We start from the raw sequence: 19,749 nt of genomic DNA on the forward strand, positions 1-19,749 counted from the left end.
GTGTGGCAGCGGTGTGTGAATTTAACAAGCCTCTGATGATAAAAAATGAATGAACTCCATTTTATATAATCATACTTTCTCCCTTTGTACATGTCATCAGAGGTGGAAAGCCCTGTTCATTAGTAATGATCTCACTGAGGCACAGGCATTTGTAGCTCCGCCCTATGGCCAAGAGCACAATCTCACTTGAATTTAAAGCAACAGTCACCAAAACGGCACAATTTTAATCAAAGCCTAAAAGGGGCAGTTTCAAAGTCTTATAAAACGTTATTTGTGGGGTATTTTGAGCTGAAACTTTACATACACACTGTAAGGACATCAGAGACTTATATTACCTCTTGTAAAAAGGGGCATAATAGGACCCCTTTAAATAGTCTTAGCATATCACCACCTTTTATAGATGTATTTGTTTAAATTTTGGTAAAATGTTTGGACGTATAAGATAATAAAAAACACAATACAAAAATAAAATGAATCATTTTATAGGTCACCATGACAGTTTTTTGGAATGTTGATGTATGCAGCTTCTACATTTATTTATTCAGTAATAATAATCAATCAATAATAATAAACACATTTTTGACTTTTAGTTTAGGGTTGTTTTGCCCTACATAAAACTTATTTCACCATCTCCGTACACTTTCAAACGAAGCCTTAAGCGGTTTGATTGTGGTGAGAACATGATCTGAACTATAACAGACCCAACCACAAAAAGTACCGTGCCTTTTTGGACTAATTTGGATACGCTGTCCCATCTTATGTGGTGTGGAGGAAAAATATTTGTTGACGGCGCTTTATTATCTATTTTAAAAAGACAAAGAGAGGGAAAAACATTACCTGATGGATTGTTGGTAATATTAACGAAAGTTGACCATGTTACTGTTTAGCATAAATTAAATGACGCCTCTTCCTGAAGTGACTTGCTATGCGCATTTGCCGTTTGCAATGCATTAAATCATTGTTTTATCGCGCTTCATTCTTGAAATGTATAGTTTGTCTAAAGTGATGTATACAAACTGTATAGTATATTATGACCACTCTGATACAATCAGCCAGCGCAGTCGTCCCTCCATAGTCAAAAGTGACATTTTGTGTCTGCCGGTTTCTTTACTTGCGGGAGTTTCATTGGTATTTTCCCCACACGTTAATTCTGACCATTCAAAAAGCAGTTTAGGAAATGCATCCAATAACATCTGGCCAATAAGTGATGTGCATTTTGTCACATGACTGCATTTTGGTTCTTTTCAATTGGTTCAGACCAAAGCAATCGGTGTAGTGTGAAAATGACCTAAAAACTACAGAAAATGCTACAATGTATCTATCATTTGTTGCCCTTGGTCCGGGCCAAATAAACCGAACCACAGACATGAAAGAACCCTTAAAGTAACTAGAAATGAGCATGACATCTTAAAATATTCCCAAACATTCCTGTGCTGGTCATTTTTTACTCCGTACCCGTTTGCATCCCTGAGACGTAAAATCTAGAATTCTGCTTTGTATTGATGTTTTTCTTCTGTCTTTGTCTCTCCAGCCCCAGTGTCGCCCCATTCCCCCTCACTTAGTGGCCGGAATCATCATGCTATCCTGGAGGCGGCAGGACCCAGCCATGTGGCCATCAGTGCTATCTCGGCAAACATGGACTCCTTTGCCCGCGGCCGCACTGCTATCCTCAAAAAACAGCCCAGCCACATGGAGGCAGCACACTTTGGAGACTTAGGTACACCTGATGTGGATTATTCCTAATGCTTATTTTTGGAGCATGAATAAGGATTTTTTTGTTTAGCATAATTTCGTTTTTCTGCAATCTATACAGTTGAAGTCAAAAGGATCCGCCCTCCTCTAATTTATTATTTTTTAAAAATATTTCCCAAATGATGGTTTCAAATACTACAGTCAGCTGGTCTAACAATTCAACGGAAATTCACCCAATTTGACCCCCATCCCCCCCCCCCCCCCCCATGCTGAAGTTTGATCACAGATCTGCGGTTTGACTATTGTGGATGCGCATATTGCAATATTTATGCTGAAACAATATATTTTGCTGCTCTAATATTAAAATCTGCATTCAGAACATAGCACAAGATAAATATTTAAAATATATGCAAAAATCCTTTAATTTGTTTATAAACTTTAATAATTGTAACATAATTCTTGATAATTATTTATTCTAAACGTTCATTGTAAATCATCTGATGTCAAAACTTTGAGTGTATGTCAGTCTGAGTAATTTTATTTTGTGCTTTTACAGATGCCCGATCCAATACTTCTATAATACATGAAAAACATTAAAGAAGGGGTAGAAAGGCAAGCCGTTTTGACTTTTATGCATTCTCAGGATATGTATTCTTGATATCAACGATTCAGTTCTTGATTTCATAAATGTAATTGCTGATATCAAAAATTGAATTGTTGATATCAATCAAGTAATAAATAACATCAATTTCTCATTTTTGGACTTTATTGCAACAGTAAATGTATAAAAAAAAGTCTAATATAAAAACAAGTAGCAGCTCAACTTAAAATACCCAGCTGGCAATCCCAAGTTTACATATCTCACTGTTTGCCATGGCAATGTTGTCGTCATCAACATTATAATACCTCCAGACCGCAGACATACTCGCGCTTTTCCGCTTCCAGCTGCTTACATGTTCTACTTTGCTGGTATTTAACCAATAGCGTCATATGTTTATATTTGAGTCCTGATCGAGAGGTAACGTCCAATTCCGATCAAGTCTGAAACCGTGTGATCGGGCCCGATTTCCGATCACCTGACATCCCCACCCCTAATTATTATTTAATCCTAAACTTTTACTGTAACCCATCTGTTTTCAAAACTTGTTAATTTTTTTGTTTGAATGTGGAAAATGTTTTTTTTTTTTTTTGGTTAAAAAAATAATGTAGAGTTATTGGGCAAGTAGACTTTTTATCTGTTCTTTTTTCTTCTCTCTCAGAAATGCATTTTGACCCAACTTCACCCTGTACAGTGTTGTGCTGAGCATTTAATACTCTATGTGACGTGTGTGTCCGTGGCCCACGGTGCAGGAATTATCACATTAGAGAGGGGATTTTGTGAAGCTGCCAGGAGTGTTAAGAGAGTTACTGAAATGGCTTTTGCATCGCACTGGCCTGCTGGATTTGTATGTGGAGAGCTGTAATCTCTTAACCTTTTACAGCTCTGTGGTTGGTGCAAAGGCAAACTTTAACCCTATTTTAAATGCCACTGTGAAAATGTCCTTGTGCGTTTGTCTGTTACTTTTACAAGTGCCTCTTTTATGAAAGTCTAACACGAGTATATGACTATAACAAATCCACCCACTAAAAAGGTTATTATATGTTGTGAATGTTTCCTGGTCTGTTTTTCAGGAAGATAAAAAACAACTCTGAATCTGTTTATCTGCAATAATTAATCAGATGAAATAATAAATATACATAATTTGATTTAATTTTTTTAGTTTACAAACAATGTCTAGCAACTTAGTCAGAGTCACATGAATGTAATACTGTCAGGGATGGACCCTGGACACAATCTTCTCTATCTTTATGTCTGTATCTTTTTATTTTGTTGATTTTTATATAGCTGACAAAAATGTAGTTTGGTAAAAAAAAAAAAAGATATGGATGGAAATGTTTAAATCTCATTAATAGCTTGGCCCAGCTAGAGCCCAGACCTAATCCTATTGAACTTCTCTGGAGAGATCTGAAAATGGCTGTACGCTGTCGCTTCCCATCCAACCTAATAGAGCTTGAGAGGTGCTGCAAAGAGGAATGGGCAAAAATTCCCAAAGACAGGTGTGCCAAGCTCGTGGCATCATATTCAAAAAAGACTTGAGGCTGTAATTGCTGTCAAAGGTGCATCAACGAAGTATTGAGCATTATTAAATACTTCTTTACATGTGATTTTTCAGGTTTTTTTTTTTTAAATAAATTTGCAACAATTTCAGAAAATCTTTTTTCACATTGTCATTATTGGTTATTATATATATAATAAGGCTGTAACATAAAAATGTGGAAAAACTGAAGCATTATGAATACTAGAGCTGCACGATTTTGGCTAAAATGAGAATCGCGATTATTTTTTTGTTTTTGTTTTTTTGCTTAAAATTAAGATCACGATCTTCTCACGATTCTGTATATGTGAAATAAAGGTATGGTAAAAACAAACATGTGGGACAACCTCGATAATAATATTATGTGTAGGTCTACGGGTTTCTATAAATAATTCTATTCTACTTATAATAATTCTGATGTTGAATTATTATGTTTGAGATATATGCTTGCAATCTGTCATATTAGACAAATTTATTCACTGGTAAAATCAGACATTTGCCATTATCAGATTATATTCAACAATATATAGGCTGGAGTAGTTACACTGACATTGTAAACATTTATTTTTATGCACAACTGTGGGTTCGCTATAAAAGAAATAACAAATCAAATGCTTGTCGTAATCATAACTCTAATATGCGATATGATTGTTTAAATGTAGTGCACACTTTCGGTTTCATTTTGACTGGTAAGTGCGGTTCATACTTCGCACACGGCTCCCAAACGATCACTCTGTGCCACAAACTGAATATTATTTACAACTGTATTACCTGTTACTCACAACATATGCAGGTTCTGTTCACTAAAGTAGACGCGCGCGCATCTATCATTAAGTAGAGCGTGCGCGCCCTCTCTGTGATAGCAGCTCACGTCACGTGTGATTTCCCGATTGCGAAAACATCATTATATGAAGACAAAAAAGGAAATTTTTAGGTGAATTATACCTTATAAATACAGTATGTGACTCATTCAACATCATTTGGAGGTGTCCGTGTCACTGAGCAACGTTTGTGAAACAATGAAAAGACTCGCCTTTTCTTCTCTCCTGAATTTGAAAATATGATTGGCAGAATCGTAGAAATGCTGGATTAAGATTGTTTAGGGGGTCGAATCGAGATCGCAATCTTTTAACGATTAATTGTGCAGCTCTAATGAATACTTTCTGGATGCACTGTACATACACATACATTCATTCATTCATTCATTTTCTTTTCAGCTTAGTCCCTTTATTAATCTGGGGTCACCACAGCAGAATGAACTATTAACTCATCCAGCATATGTTTTACGCTGCGGATACCCTTTCAGCTGCAACTAATCACTGGGAAACATACAAATACAATATAAAGCAAACAATGGTATAATAGTAACAGGTGATACAAGTTACAGCTATATAGACCAAATATTCATATCAGCTTTCTTCAGAAATCCTACATAGGGATTCCATATTTTGAAAAACTTAATATATGAATATTTTTAAGCCAAAAGATGAGACAATTCTTGCAACCATTGTTTAAATTGGTCAAATATAAATGTTACTATGTTTAATCCTCATACTTTAAATGTCATCTTCAGCATTATCATCTAGCACAGAAGGTCTTGTCTGAGTTATAATGACTCCTCTTTTACATGTAAAGAAAAGCAACATTGAAACGTATTTGTTGACAAACCAGTGTTGCGAGGTGACTTTAACAAGCACAATGCCTTTAACGTCATATTTTAACACCTACATAAAGATGGATAGTATTTTACCGGCTCTTTTGCGTTGCGTTACTGGATAGTTCACCTCCTAGTTAAATGTATGTTAAACCCAATCTTCTGGTTTTGAAAGAGGAGGGTGTGGCCTTTCTTTCGACACATTCAAAGGAGGTCCCGGCTCTATTAAAAGATTTGTTTTGTTTGTTGATTTATGGAACAGAGTTTGCGCTGCTGCTGTGTATTAGAAATAGATGGCTGGGTGTGATCTGGAGATGCCACAAGTCTGAATTCGAGGCATCAATGGTGTTCACTTGTACAGAATGTGTTTGTTTAGCTATTGTAGTGTAGATATTTTATGCCAGGCCAAGTTTTGAATATTATGATTATTTATGTTCGTTAGACTGTTGTTATATTATTGTTTATTATATTTATTTATGTGTTGTATTTAATTATTTATTATTTTTAACCTTTTAATGTGCGTTTTGTTATTGGGAATTTATTGTGTTATGTTTTGTTCAGTGTTGTGTGTTTGGTTATTTTAATAATTTGTTCTTTTGGGGGGTCTGGGTTTGATTATGTTTTGTTTTTAATAGTAGTGTTTTTTACTTTCTTTTGTTTTGCTTGTTTATTTGTTATTTACAATTTTTTTGTTTTTGTTTTTAAATAGTTTTTATAGGTAGTGTTTTTTCGTCTTTTATCTTGTTTTGCTTGTTCTTTAGTTTTTTTGTGTGTTGTTTATTGGTAGTGTGTTTATTTTGTTTTTTTTATATACTATTTATTTATTTTATTTTTTGTTTATGTTTTGTTTTTAACTTGTTGTCTTTAACATGCTGGTTGTTGGTAGTGTTATTTTATTTTGTTTTGTTTTTTATTTTAAGGTATTTTTTGTTTTTAACTTGTTTTTATTGAGATTTTTTTCTTTTGTTTTGCTTGTTCTTTTTATTTGATTTTATGGTATTTTTTGTTTATGTTTTGTTTTAAACTTGTTTTTATAGGTAGTGTTTTTTATTTAGTTTTGCTTATTTTGTTAATGTTTTATGTTTTGACTTGAATTTAGCATTCTGATTATGTTATGAACTGAATTTTTTTTTTAATTTTTCATGGTGTTTTGAGTGTATTTTGGTTATCATTTTTTTATATACTTGATATTTTCTTATTTTTAGTTTTATATTAAATTTTTTATATTCTATTGTTATTTTCATTGGGTTCTGTTTTGGTTTCAGTTTTTATGAGTACATTTTGCACTACACAAATATGGCAGCTGTTTGCTACAAAGTCCACGCCTTGTCGGGTTTTTGCTTCTTCAAAAGTGCTTTTCCACTGCATGATATGGTACGGTACAGTTTGTTTTTGGCTTGGTGCGCTTTGGTTTGCATCTTTATTGCAGTTTAGTACTGTGTGGGGTTATCACTATAGTTGTGCCGCCTCTACTACAATGATTTACTGTAACCCCCATCCATCCTGCGACTAAGAGGAGGAATGTCTGGACCTCTTTTACTGAATATGATGCTGCCATTTTAGGCATCTTTTTATTTTAAAGGTATTTTTTGTTTATGTTTTGTTTTTAACTTGTTTTTATTAATAGTTTATTTTATTTTATTTTGTTTCGTATATTTTGTTAATGTTTTGTGTTTTGACTTTATTAGATGTTTGTTTTTAGAATTCATGTTATTTTATGCTATGAACTTAATATTTTTTTCATAGTGTTTTGTGTATATTATGAGATTTATTTTATATATTTTTATATATTTTTATTATTGTTATATTTATTGGCTTCTGTTTTGGTTTCAGTTTTTGAGTACATTTTGCACTACATAAATAAGGCAGCTATTTGCTACCAGTCCAAACCTTATCTGGTTGTTGCTTCTTTGAAACTGCTTTTCCACTGCATGCTACGGTTCTGTAAAATTCGTCATTGGCTTGGCTCACTTTGATTTTATTTTGCTTGTCTCAGATTGCATCTCCATTGCTGTTTAGTACTGCTTTAAGTGTGTGGTTATCACTATAGTTGTGCCACCTCTACTTCCATGACTTACTGAAAACGTTTTTTTTTTTTTTTCCTTCATCCCATTCCCATTCGTCCTGCAACTAAGTATGGGTCGAATATAACATTCTGACAGTATGATAATCTTGGATAAAAATATCACAGTATTGTGATTACTGCTCTAAAATATGTTTTTTTTAGCTGTCTGTAAAAAACAAAAATTTTTGTTGTGTGAATGCAAAATATTTTATTTTAACTTACATTTTACATATTTTGGAACTAAATATTTGGAGGCTAAATAATTGAAACGTCTGCTATCTTCATTAGTGTCAAAAACACAGATTTATTTACAACATGAAAAGGCATCTTTCTTTTCTTTGGATATAAAGTAAGCCACTGCACTGTTCAGACATATCTACTGTATATAGGATGTTGGTTTTCAGGTGTAAAAAGATTAGTTAAAATATGTGAAATAATATTACACACCGTATATCGTAGAAACTGTATAACAGAACATTTTTGGGATTTTAAAACCTTGACATTTCCAAACCCTGGTAAACCTAGTAACTGGTTATCATTCCATATCTACAACTAACAAGAGGAATGTCTGAACCTTTTTTTTAACATAATGCTGCCATTTCAGGCAGCTTTTTCTTCAAGTAGCATTAAACTAGCTATACAGTGCGATCCAAAAGCACAGCAGTGACTGCAGTTGACTGTTTAAATATGTCAGGATTCGTGTATCATGTCGCAAACGTAATCACGTTGGTTGTGACCATTTTCTCCGACCAATCGGTCATCAGCAGTGTGTATGGTGTCACATTTTGGTAATGGTACGGCTCGCTTAAAACCACACCTACGGTGGTACTAACAAAGCACCAAGTTAAATACTAGTTACATAGTAACATAGTGGGAATCCTACCAAACCGGACCATACCATGCAGTAGAAAAGCCCTTCAAGTTTGTTATCTCTGAATTGATGAATAAGTCTTAAGCACCGGTTTTAAAATGTGTCCTTTTTTTTCAGGTCGCTCAAGTGTCAACTATCAGATTCAAGAGACTCGATCTCGGCTTTCCAAAACTGTAGACCAGATCTTGCGGGACAATGTGGCCCTGCCCTATTTCATTCAGTTCATGGAGACGCGCTCAGCCGAGCACCTGGTCCGCTTCTGGCTCGAGGCCGAAAGCTTTCGCTCCACCAGCTGGTCGCGGGTTAGGGCGCACAGCCTCAACTCAGTCAAACACAGCACCTTGGCTGAGCCCGCAGCTGCCCTGGGATCACCAGACTCACCTGACTCCCCAAACCACTCCAGCAGACCTTTAAATCTGGCTGAGGGAGATGAAGAGGATGCTTTCTCCTCTAGGACGTCCTCCAGACCACACACCCCCAGTCCCCAGGACACTAACTCTCACAGTGGGGCTCTGATGAGCCACAGAGACTCTGTTAGCTTTGATGGGACGGCTCAGCCCGGGACTCTTCAATTGCAGCCTGCGCTCCGATCAGAAACACCCACCAGACAGACCTCGTCCAGGACGGGCACACCAGTCAAAGGCCTTCGTGAGCTCTCCGACAAACTTATGAAGAGTGAGTATCATTTTTGTCAACCTTATTAACTTCCCACTGAGGATGGTTGCTGCGCGATATATATATATATATATATATATATATATATATATATATATATATATATATATATATATATATATATATATATTCGGTGCTTTAATATTGTATTTTAAGATCTCGTGAAATTAAAATGAAACATTTTAGGTCTGTTAGTTCTGGGGAAATTTATATGCTAGTGCGTTTCAAAACAGTGACAAAATCTGTGTTTAGAAAACATAAACCTGATATAATCATCTAAAACTTGGAGTTTATCACTTCCACCCACAGATATTTACATTAGATGTCACGTACGCTAGAAATGCGTCAATAGAACAGCCATTTTAGTACAGGGTAGGGCTCCTTTGAAATGAATGTGGAGGACTGGCCATTGAGAGCCTGTCGTATATTCACATATATACATATATCTATGATCAGCATACCTGTCAACATTGGGATGTGAAAATAAGGGATATGCCCACCATAATAAGGGATTTCCCCAACAACCCCCCCCCCCCAAAAAAAAATCCCCAAATTACTAAATATGTTCATTCATCTGTTCAATGTTTCATTGTAAATAAACAGTTAAATAGTCATGTAATGTTTTAAAATTATTATTAACAAAAGAAAAATAAATAAGTAGATTAGCAGCAAATACATTAGCAAACAGTTCAGCTTATTAAAATTAATAGCTATTATAATGACATAGAATCAAGCTATTAAATCTCATTAGCCGTTTCTCCTCTGTATAACTTATACATTCTGATTAAAGAACAACGAAGGAATCTCTCATTTATTAAGTTTTTTTATTTTATTACATTGAATAACAGGTGTCACTTTAAAAATGCACACATCTAACGTTATAATGAAAGCATTCGCCTGCTTTCCCTACATTTTATGCTTATTTAAGGCCAAGATCGACATCCTTATATGTTATTATTATTATTAATTATGTGTGTATGTCTGTTTAAACGCGCACCCAAAAGCCAGACTTTTTTCTCTCCGCTTCAAATCGCGTGTACAGAATCCGTTTGGGAAACAGCATCTGTTTATCACTTTGGAGCACGTCAGCTGACAGTCATGCACCATTATATGACTGTTTTGAGGATTGTATAGGATGGGCGACGGCACCTGCAATCAAAAGGAAATTGAATCGCGCCATTTTTAGTATTTATTTAAAAGTGTTTTCATTCCTAAACAAAGCAAAAGCACAGAAGACTCACGTTTTAAAGCATGGGGCGACCCCTGGTGGTTCGGCGGTATGGGTTGCGTATAGGGAGGCTCGGCTGTTTAGAGAAAGACCGAAAATATGGGATAAATACGGGAAAATACCTTTACTGGATGATAGCTGGATAGAACAGTAAAATACGGGAGAATCCCGGGAAAAACGGGAGGGTTGACAGGTAGGAGTTTTCCTAGTGGTAAGTAAACAAATATTTTTTTAAATTACGTAAAAAATACAGTTTGATAACTCTGACATTTAAATAACGTCTTAGCTGAATATAAAACACAGTATTTAAGCTTTACAGTTTGCAGCACATTAGTAATTTTCCCCTAGCCTGCATTTTAATCATCACTTTCAACAGAGAATCCCTAATATCTGTAATTCTGTACTTAACTCCAATCGGTTTTTCCATGCTTAGTGGCCTTTTACCATTACAACATATTCCTTTTGTATCGGACGATGACTTTTAATATCCATACGGCATTGGTTTTATAGCGCAGGCTTGGTAAATGATCCCATTTAGCATCTTGGCAGTGGTGCACAATGAGCAGAAGTCAGGAGTTGAGTGTTCATTAATGGCTAATACAAAGAAGCTCCAGGCTGTAAAAGCAGTGAATGGAAAAAGCCAGTTGAGCCGAAAGACATCAAATCAGCTTAGAAGGAGAGTCAGATCCTATCAGCCCATGGCTTCTGTGCTGAGAGCCTTCACTGTCTTAAAAGGGAACAAGTCTTTGTCCACTTCACTGCGTTTTATAAGGCTGGTGCTGGGTTTTCAGAGCACCTCAGATGGATTTTATGAAAAGTGCTTCAACATTTAAAACATGCTCTGATGAGATTCCTCATCTCATAGACCCCCATTAAACTCAAACACTGTTAACATCAGTCTTGCTTCTAATGGCTGATCAGCAGTCGTTCCGTCTGTATTTGCCCTGAAATAGCCTCTGATGTGATATTATTTAGACAACATTTCAGTAAATAAAAATGTAACATTGTTCTATAGGTTTGTCAGTACCCATGAACATTTTTTATTAAATTTAATTTATGTTTATTTCTATAGCGCTTTTACAATGTAAATTGTATCAAAGCAGCTTAACATGAAAGTTCTAGTAAATTGAAAGCGTGTCAGTCCAGTTTTTTAGAGTTGAAGTTCAGTTCAGTTCAAGTCCAAACACTGAAGAGCAAATCCATCAATGCACAGCTTCATAGGTCCCAAACCATGCAAGCCAGGGGCGAGGAACAAAACTTTACCAATTGACGAAAGTGAAGGAAAAAACCTTGAGAGAAACCAGGCTCAGTTGGGCAAGACTATTTTTTTTATCTGGCCAAACTTCTTGTGCAGAGCTGCAGTCTAGGCGCCGGAGGCTGGAGAACGTTGGACGTCCATCATGGAGAAGCTGTAGGTGTTTAGACTGACCCAAGGGATGAATGCGTAGACTCGTTTGTCACCGGGTCTTTTAGGATAGTCCCATGCTCTCCTCTTCTCCATGACCCCCATAGCATCCGCTCAGGATTCGATCTGGTCCAGGATTATTGATACCTCTTATGGCCCGTTTTCACTGAGTGGTATGGTACAGTTTGGTAAACTTTTTATGATCCTTTCCACTGTGAAAAAGTACCAAAAAGTGAACCGTACCGTACTACTCTTTGGGTACCCTTTTGAAATGATACCTAGCATAACAAAAGGGTAACAAAAGGCAGAGCTAGATGCGCAGTTGAATGCTATTGGTCACTAGCACGTACACGAGCAGGAGAATGAAAACAAAGGAAGCATATTTTTTATTGTTTATTTACGTTTATTAAAATATAAACATTTATTTTACCACAGTTTTCTTTGGAGTTTCAGCGCTCATCTATTGCTCCTGACGACGCTTGCATTTAAACGGCATTTCGTTTTACACTTGTACAAGTACATAAATGCTAGCGTCTATTTAACTGATAATATTTTAACTAAATTATTGATGCTGTAAAGAAACCCCATGAAGAGACACGCTTTAAATTTACGCTTTAGCCTATTTCCATTAGGTGTTCCTTTTAAAAACCTTGTTCCACTATAAATTAATTTGAACAGTTTTGTGCTTTGGAAGCTTTCAATGCACAAATATTTGTGTGTATGTGTGTGCTGCGTGCATATATGCACAATGCTGAAATTCAATACATACATGAACATATATAATACTGTCTAATATAAAAAGTAATTCTCGGACAAGCACTCTGAGATGGTCTTCATGGTGAAATATGTCCATCCTGTATTTGAGTTTGATATTAATGTTTAACAAGCTGTAGACATTAGATTTGTCCCTGGGCCTTTGCTCGAAGTGTCCAAGTCATTTGTTTGATTAATAGTGACACTTAAGCACACACGGCGCTTTGATAAATAGCTGTAACTGAATGGTGAATTAAAAGTCTGTGAAGAGGATGTTTGCTGTGAGAAGAGTGTGAAATGTCCTTCAACTTTTTTTCTTCTGCATCCAATTTCATTGACTTTATATATGCATTTTTTCCAATTATTGTTTTTTTATCATTGTTTTGTAGGTATAGAGAGAGATGCCGTTAACATTTTCACTAAGTACATATCTCCTGATGCTGCTAGACCAATTCCCATCACCGAACAGATACGCAACGACATTGTGGGTAAGAGAACTTCTTATCTCAATGACCTCAGTGTTTAATGGCTGCTGATTGAGTGCTTCTCTGTGTTTAGACAAGATACTTATGTTTGTAGGAGATACTGGGTGATTAGAATATGGGGGTTTGGTTTTATAGATTCATCTGCTGGATGCTTGCTGTCTTTGAAGACCTTATTTTAATTGGTAACAAATTCTTGTGGCATATCTTTAATTGGCTGGAATAAGCTCTTTAGCATGTGAGCACTTCAAATCTGTGCACAATCCAAATTTACAATGTTTATTTTGCTGATGCACACTGTTATTCTTTAGGTGAATAATTAATCTGGATAAGTTAATCCACTGAATAATTATTTTTTTGATGATATTCGAAGTCTGACCATTTGCTTCTGCATTTGGAGTGGCGATTTTTTCTGTTGACGTCAGTTTGATGTCTTCAGCCACAATATTTTTAACCCCACAAGTCTTACCGTTAGTTAGTGGTGGGTAAAGCGAGGCTTCGTGAAACACTGAAACAGTCGAAGCAAATGTGTCGAAGCTTCGAAACGTTTCGAAACTCCACTCTACAGTGACATCTAGTGGTCTTTTTTTATGTATTGCACTGAAACAGCTTCAGCAAAGAACAGTTGAACAAATTGAGGCATTAAACCCCACTTTGTATACTTGGTCCTTCAAGAAATTTACTACAGTGGATTAGGTGTCAGACTACAATGCGGGGATAGTAGGTTCGAAGCCAGCCTGAATCAGTTGTTTTGAAATGCTTTAATACCAGTTGATAATGCTTTGCTCTTGTATCGTTTTGTTTCAACATTGGTCTGATATCCGAATGAACAATTTGTGAATAAATATGTCTTGTTTTGGTCGTAAAACAGGGTTGTTGCTAGATCAGAAACGGTGGCCTGAAGTTATCATGAATTATTTATATTATTCGTTAAATTTCCCATTTATGGTATTTTATTAATGTCTACCCAAACCCTGAACCCAACCATACTGTAAAAATATTTATTATCGTTTTACAGTGTTACAAAAATGATCCTAAATTGATGGCGTAACTGCAGCTGTATCCTATTTAGGCTACAAAAAACAGAAACATGATTAAAATAGTCCTTTAGGCCATAAGAGACAGTTTTTTTCTTGACCTTGGCAGCCAAATGCAGACCTGTCAGGTCTCGAAACGCTTCTAAGCTGATCGATGCTTTGAATTACTTTAGTCACGTGACTAGGTGTTTCGAAACACTTTTTTATTCACGTGACCTGGGTGCTTCGGATCATGCTTCGGTGCAGTGTTTCGAAACACTTGGGCTTCGGGATCTCGACACTGTGTCGAAACATCAGTTTCACGTCAGCCATCCCTACCGTTAGTTTGCTATGAGAGAATGATGAGAAGACCACGCCCCCTACTCAATATTCAGTTTCAGTTGGAAGTACATCAGCATACTGAACTAAAAGTCTTAGCAACTTCTGGTTCATGCAGACTTTAAACATGTTTAGAGTTTTAAGCATATTTTAGACACTTTTTTTCCTTGTGTTAGCAAAAATCTGTGGGGAGGACGGCCAGGTGGACCCAAACTGCTTCGTCATTGCACAATCTGTTGTGTTCTCCATCATTGACCAACAGTAAGTAATTTTAGTCACAATATCGTTCACAAATGTTGCTGTCATTTTTGTGTGGGTTTATCACTCTTTGCATACAGTTTGCTGAAAATTAGCTTTGAATATACTCCGTCTATCTCAGATGTCCAAACTTGGGCCCGCGGGCCAAAGTTGGACCATAGTATTCGTGATTTGGCTCACCACCTCATATGAGAATGATCGGGAAGGTTGCGGCTAGGGATGTAATTGATCACGGTCAATCCGTGATTCGTATGGATTACAACACATGGTTCGGAACACACGAGACCCGCAGATTAATACATATTTTTACTTGTAGATTAATCCTAAATTTCAAACAATCACAGAGAGATCACCACTCACGTCATTTAAATTGCATGTATGATAGCATTTAGGCTTTACTGTTAAATATATTCATGATGGAAAAAGTTGTGATAGGTTATTCCGGATGTGGTTGGTTTCTTAGGTTATTAAAGGTGATTTCTGTTACTACTTGTTTAGCCTGCGTTAATGCATTCAGTGTAAGCTGCACGATTAATCATTTAAAGATTGAGATCTAAACACCCACGCAACAAATCATAAATGATGGTGATTTGCATGTGTTTATGTTATCTTCATAATGCTCAAAAATGAATGTTGTAGGCAGCATTTACATTATTTAAGCAATAGGTGGCCATCAAAAATATTCCACTGAATAATTGTACAAAAATGATCTAGCAATGAAAAATGAAGTTTTATGAGTGAATAGCTGAATCATTTGCTGAAAATTAGACTAAAAATAAATATGAGTTAGATGTTTCTTCTAGATTTAACGTTATCAGCAACACTTTTAAGGGTGAATTTCTCACAGTACGGAATATTTTACTATTTATTTTTATGCAGCTGATCATTTCTTCATTTTAGTTTTAATTAAATTACAGGTTCTAAGTTCTGTTTGTTAAAACCAAAAGTGTCTTGCAGTACTGTTTTTGTAGTAAATGAAAAGTAAATTACATTTGTCTCCTCCCCTTTTTGGCTGATCCAAAAAGTGACTAAAAAACCACCATGTGATCCAAACCTGTGAGATTGGTGGTCCGTTACACCACTAGTTGGGGTGTATGCCTTTATAAGAGATCGTAATTTATAATTTAAAGTAACTTTTTTTGTTTGTTTTACTCCTGAGCTACAAAAAAAGCTAACTGGAAATATATGTTTAAATTAAATGATGTAATTGAATCAGATTTTACTGATAGACTGATAGAGGACAATGCATAAGACATTGGTGAGCAATTCAAGGCAAAAAATGGGTGCAGCTTGACTAGTGTAACTCCATTCTATAAATGGGATTGTTTGTTTGCTGTAATAAGTTCATTATAAAAAGTAAAATATTGATAATATAAAGCAATGTTTTCTATTTATTTTAAGTCGGGGTGGGTGAAATATCTTAAATAGTTTCATCTTATTGCATTAAGATAATACATTTTTATCTTTATGGCTTTAAAAAAAATTATTACTCTCATTTAATTGACATTCAGACATTTAACAGAAATTGGCTTATCCAGCTTCTTTTCTTCCTGCACTTAAAAATGTCTGGCATCCCTTTCGCAGGCACTTTACTGAGTTTTTGCGCAGCCATTATTTCTGTAAGTACCAGATCGAGGTGCTGACCAGCGGTTCGGTGTTCCTGGCGGACATCCTCTTTTGCGAATCAGCCCTCTTCTACTTCTCTGAGGTGAGGACACTCTTAAAGGAATGAATGCAACTTTAAATATGGTTAACTTGTAGTTTACTGAAATATATGTGAAGATATCCTTTTTAGATGCATTTTAAATTATATATGTATAGATGTTGCATAATATATGACGTGCTTTACTTTTTAAATGTGCTTCAAAATTGGATTTTAAGTGTTTTATGTGTCCTGATATTATGTGTCCCGTTTGAAGTTAAATTTATGCATGGAGCTGTCTAAGCACAGGAAATATGCTGAGCTCGACAGTCTGCCCAAAACCTGTTTCTAACTGTACCAAAAGTGCAAGTGTGCGTATAAATTGATGGATTTCTGATCCAAGTGCATTTGAAGTGGCAAGGGATTATAAAGTGGGATTGAAACCTAATTCAAAGTGTGTGTGTGTGTGTATGTGTATGTGTATGTGTGTGTGTGTGTGTGTGTGTGTGTGTGTGTGTGTATGTGTGTGTGTGTGTGTGTGTGTGTGTGTGTGTGTGTGTGTGTGTGTGTGTGTGTGTGTGTGTGTGTGTGCGTGTGCGCCAATGCAGTACATGGAAAAGGAGGATGCGATGAACGTGCTGCAGTTCTGGCTGGCTGCAGAAAATTTTCAAGATCAGTTGGCTGCCAAAAAAGGCCAGTATGATGGACAGGAAGCCCAGAATGATGCAATGATCCTCTATGACAAGTACGTACGTTTTGAACTTCAGTAATGTCAATTTAGCCTAGTATTAGGGATGGTCGTCAAATTGGAAAGTCATCCATAAATTGAGTTTTTAATTGTTATGTTAAATGATGGTACTATGAAAAAGAAAAAAACTTTGGATAACTTCTCTTTTTTGTGCAATTATTTAATAATAATGAAGTAAAATAAAAGCATTTTTCCAATTCAGAAAAGTTAATTTTGTTGGTAGTTGATTTAAATTTGTCTGATCGTCTAGAAATTATCGTCTTTTTGCGGTCATGAGCGGAATGAACCGACAACTTATTCAGCAAATGTTTTACGCTACGGATGTCCTCCCGGCTGCAACTCATCACTGGGAAACATCCATACACACTCATTCACATGCATACACTACAGTCAATTTTAGCATACCCAATTCACCTGTTCACATGTTTTTGGGCTTGTGGGGGAAACCGGAGCACCCGGAGGAAACTCGCGTGAACACGGGGAGAACATGCAAACTCCACTCAGAAATGCCAACTGACCTGGCTGAGGCTCAAACCACCTTCTTGCTGTGAGGTGACAGCGTTATCCACTGCTCCACCATGTCGCCTGTTGCCAATCATTCAGATGGTATTTTCCTAAAATGTTACTAATCCATTGCAAAGCTGTATTAAAGGGCCATGAAACCCCCTCGTTTCAGCAGGGTGTTTTCACACCTCTTCTTTGGAAAAAGTCAGAAAAGTGGGGGTGTCCAGCTCTGTTTAGGGGGGAGTGTCGGAGAAACTAAAGTGGGAGGGTGTGGGAGTGTCTATTTGGGCACGCGCGAGTTTCAGTCAAAATACACAGGAGAAAGGGATGGTGTTTAACCTACATGCACATCTGTAGTCGAATTATTTGCCAAATTATTAAATGTTGGATTTTAACTGCAGTTTGGCTCTTTCATTCAGGGAATTCATTCATGCCCCTCGCGACAAATGAGATATTTGATTCGAAGATCTGCTCTATGCGTGTATTTTTCATGCAATGTTTGATACCGCACGGCGAATGAGAGAGAAAAAAACTCCGCATTTCCCGGAAACTTAGATGCACACGGCAGGTAGCGTCCGAAAGCCGCATGTGTTATTCCGGTCACTAAATGCGGTGCTAACATGTTTGCACTCAATGCAATAGTTAACTTATTTGATACGAACAAACTGAATATACAAAGAGCACTGGTCGCTCACTTACCAAATCTGTAGAGACAGGACAATCACCAGCAACTAGAGCCGCGTCTTTATGAAGAGAAGACTACATCCGGAATCCGGATTTCAGCGTTTGCAGATGAGAACAGCTCTCAGGTAAACAATAATCCTCCTTAGACACGTAAATTATTGTTGTCGAGCGTCGCGTACACCGTTAATCCACACGTGATCCAGATGAGCTCTCACAGAGAGAAAATGAAAACGAAACTTAATGGCAGCAAACTGTAAAAGCAACACTTCACGCTTGTTTTGCCAACACAACGTGGCGTCTCTGTGGTGTAAAGACGGTGACACTAATGAATATTAATGAAGTTGCACAATAGAGCGCGCTGATTGGTTTGAACCAACCCTTACTCATGCATTAATGCAGCACACTGTAAGACGTAATAAGGCACACTCTGGCACAGACGCCCAGTCTGCAGGCTGGAATACAGGCTATTATGTCATGACCGTGACGCAGCTTCAAAAATTCGTTTCAAACAGGAAGTACGAATTTGCTTGAAATAACGCAAAAACAACCAATTTACACTTTTTAGTGAAATATAGGTGTCCTAATAGTGTTTTTAGCAGTGTGGGACACATATATGACTGTCAACAGCTCAAAAATGTGTTTTGGTGTTTCGTGACCCTTTAAGACTTACAGTAAAACAGTAACACTGTATAATTTTGTTTCAGTGTTTCAAAGAAAGAAAATAAAGTAGTAGAATGACCCAGCCAATCACCTGACTTGAATCCAATAGAAAAACAAAAATAAAGATTAGATTAGGTACAGTACAATGCATCCGGATAGTATTCGTAGCGCTTCACTTTTTCACATTTTTTATGTTACAGCCTTATTCCAAAATTCATTAAATTAACTTATTTTCTCAATTCTACACACAATACCCCTTAATGACAATGTAAAAAAAGATTTTTTGAAATTGTTGCAAATTTATCAAAAATAAAAATCCCTGAAAGATCACATGTAAATCAGTATTCACAGTCTTTGCCGTGAAGCTCTAAATCAGGGGTCACCAATCTCGGTCCTGGAGGGCCGGTGTCCCTGCTGGGTTTAGCTCCAACTTGCCTCAACACACCTGCCTGGATGTTTCAAGTATACCTAGTAAGACCTTGATTAGCTTGTTCAGGTGTGTTTGATTAGAGTTGGAGCTAAAATCTGTAGGGCACCGGCCCTTCAGGAACAAGTTTGGTGATCCCTGCTCTAAATTGAGCTCTGGTATATTCTGTCTCCACTGATCATTCTTGAGATGTTTCAGCAGCTTAATTGGAGTTCACCTGTGGTCAATTCAGTTGATTGGACATGATTTGAAAAGGCATACACCTGTCTATATAAGCTCCCAGGGTTGACAGTGCATGTCAAAGCACAAACCATCCATGAAGAGAAAGGATTTGTCAGTAGACCTCCGAGACAGGATTGTCTCAAGGCTGGGGAAGGTTACAGAAAGATTTCTGCTGCTCTGAAAATTCCAATGAGCACAGTGGCCTCCATCATCCATAAGTGGAAGATGTTTTTAAACACCAGGGGCCTCATGTACGAAGACTTATGTGGAAATCATACTAAAACATTGC

At 36.6% G+C, this 19,749-nt stretch overlaps 1 protein-coding gene across 10 annotated transcripts in view; it reads left to right on the forward strand.

The window, feature by feature from the left end:
- The window catches only part of akap10 (A-kinase anchoring protein 10), a 36,723-nt gene that overhangs the window by 7,622 nt on the left and 9,352 nt on the right, over positions 1-19,749 (forward strand). For 8 of the 10 annotated variants that reach the window (XR_015492003.1, XR_015492005.1, XR_015492004.1 and 5 more), the window contains exons 3-8: positions 1,532-1,717; positions 8,535-9,092; positions 12,868-12,966; positions 14,492-14,576; positions 16,158-16,281; positions 16,824-16,960. Coding sequence is in view for 4 of the 10 variants with exons in the window: in XM_087254540.1 (XP_087110666.1) it covers positions 1,532-1,717; positions 8,535-9,092; positions 12,868-12,966; positions 14,492-14,576; positions 16,158-16,281; positions 16,824-16,960 (1,189 nt within the window). In the remaining 6 variants the exon portion in view is untranslated. Of the gene's footprint in view, positions 1-1,531; positions 1,718-8,534; positions 9,093-12,867; positions 12,967-14,491; positions 14,577-16,157; positions 16,282-16,823; positions 17,617-18,815; positions 19,705-19,749 lie in introns of all 10 variants that reach the window. The other 2 variants (XR_015492008.1, XR_015492007.1) reach the window with 2 other exon arrangements.

Source organism: Danio rerio, chromosome 5, assembly GCF_052040795.2.
Source record: "Danio rerio strain M-AB ecotype USA chromosome 5, GRCz13ab, whole genome shotgun sequence".
In the NCBI taxonomy this organism is placed as follows: domain Eukaryota; kingdom Metazoa; phylum Chordata; class Actinopteri; order Cypriniformes; family Danionidae; genus Danio; species Danio rerio.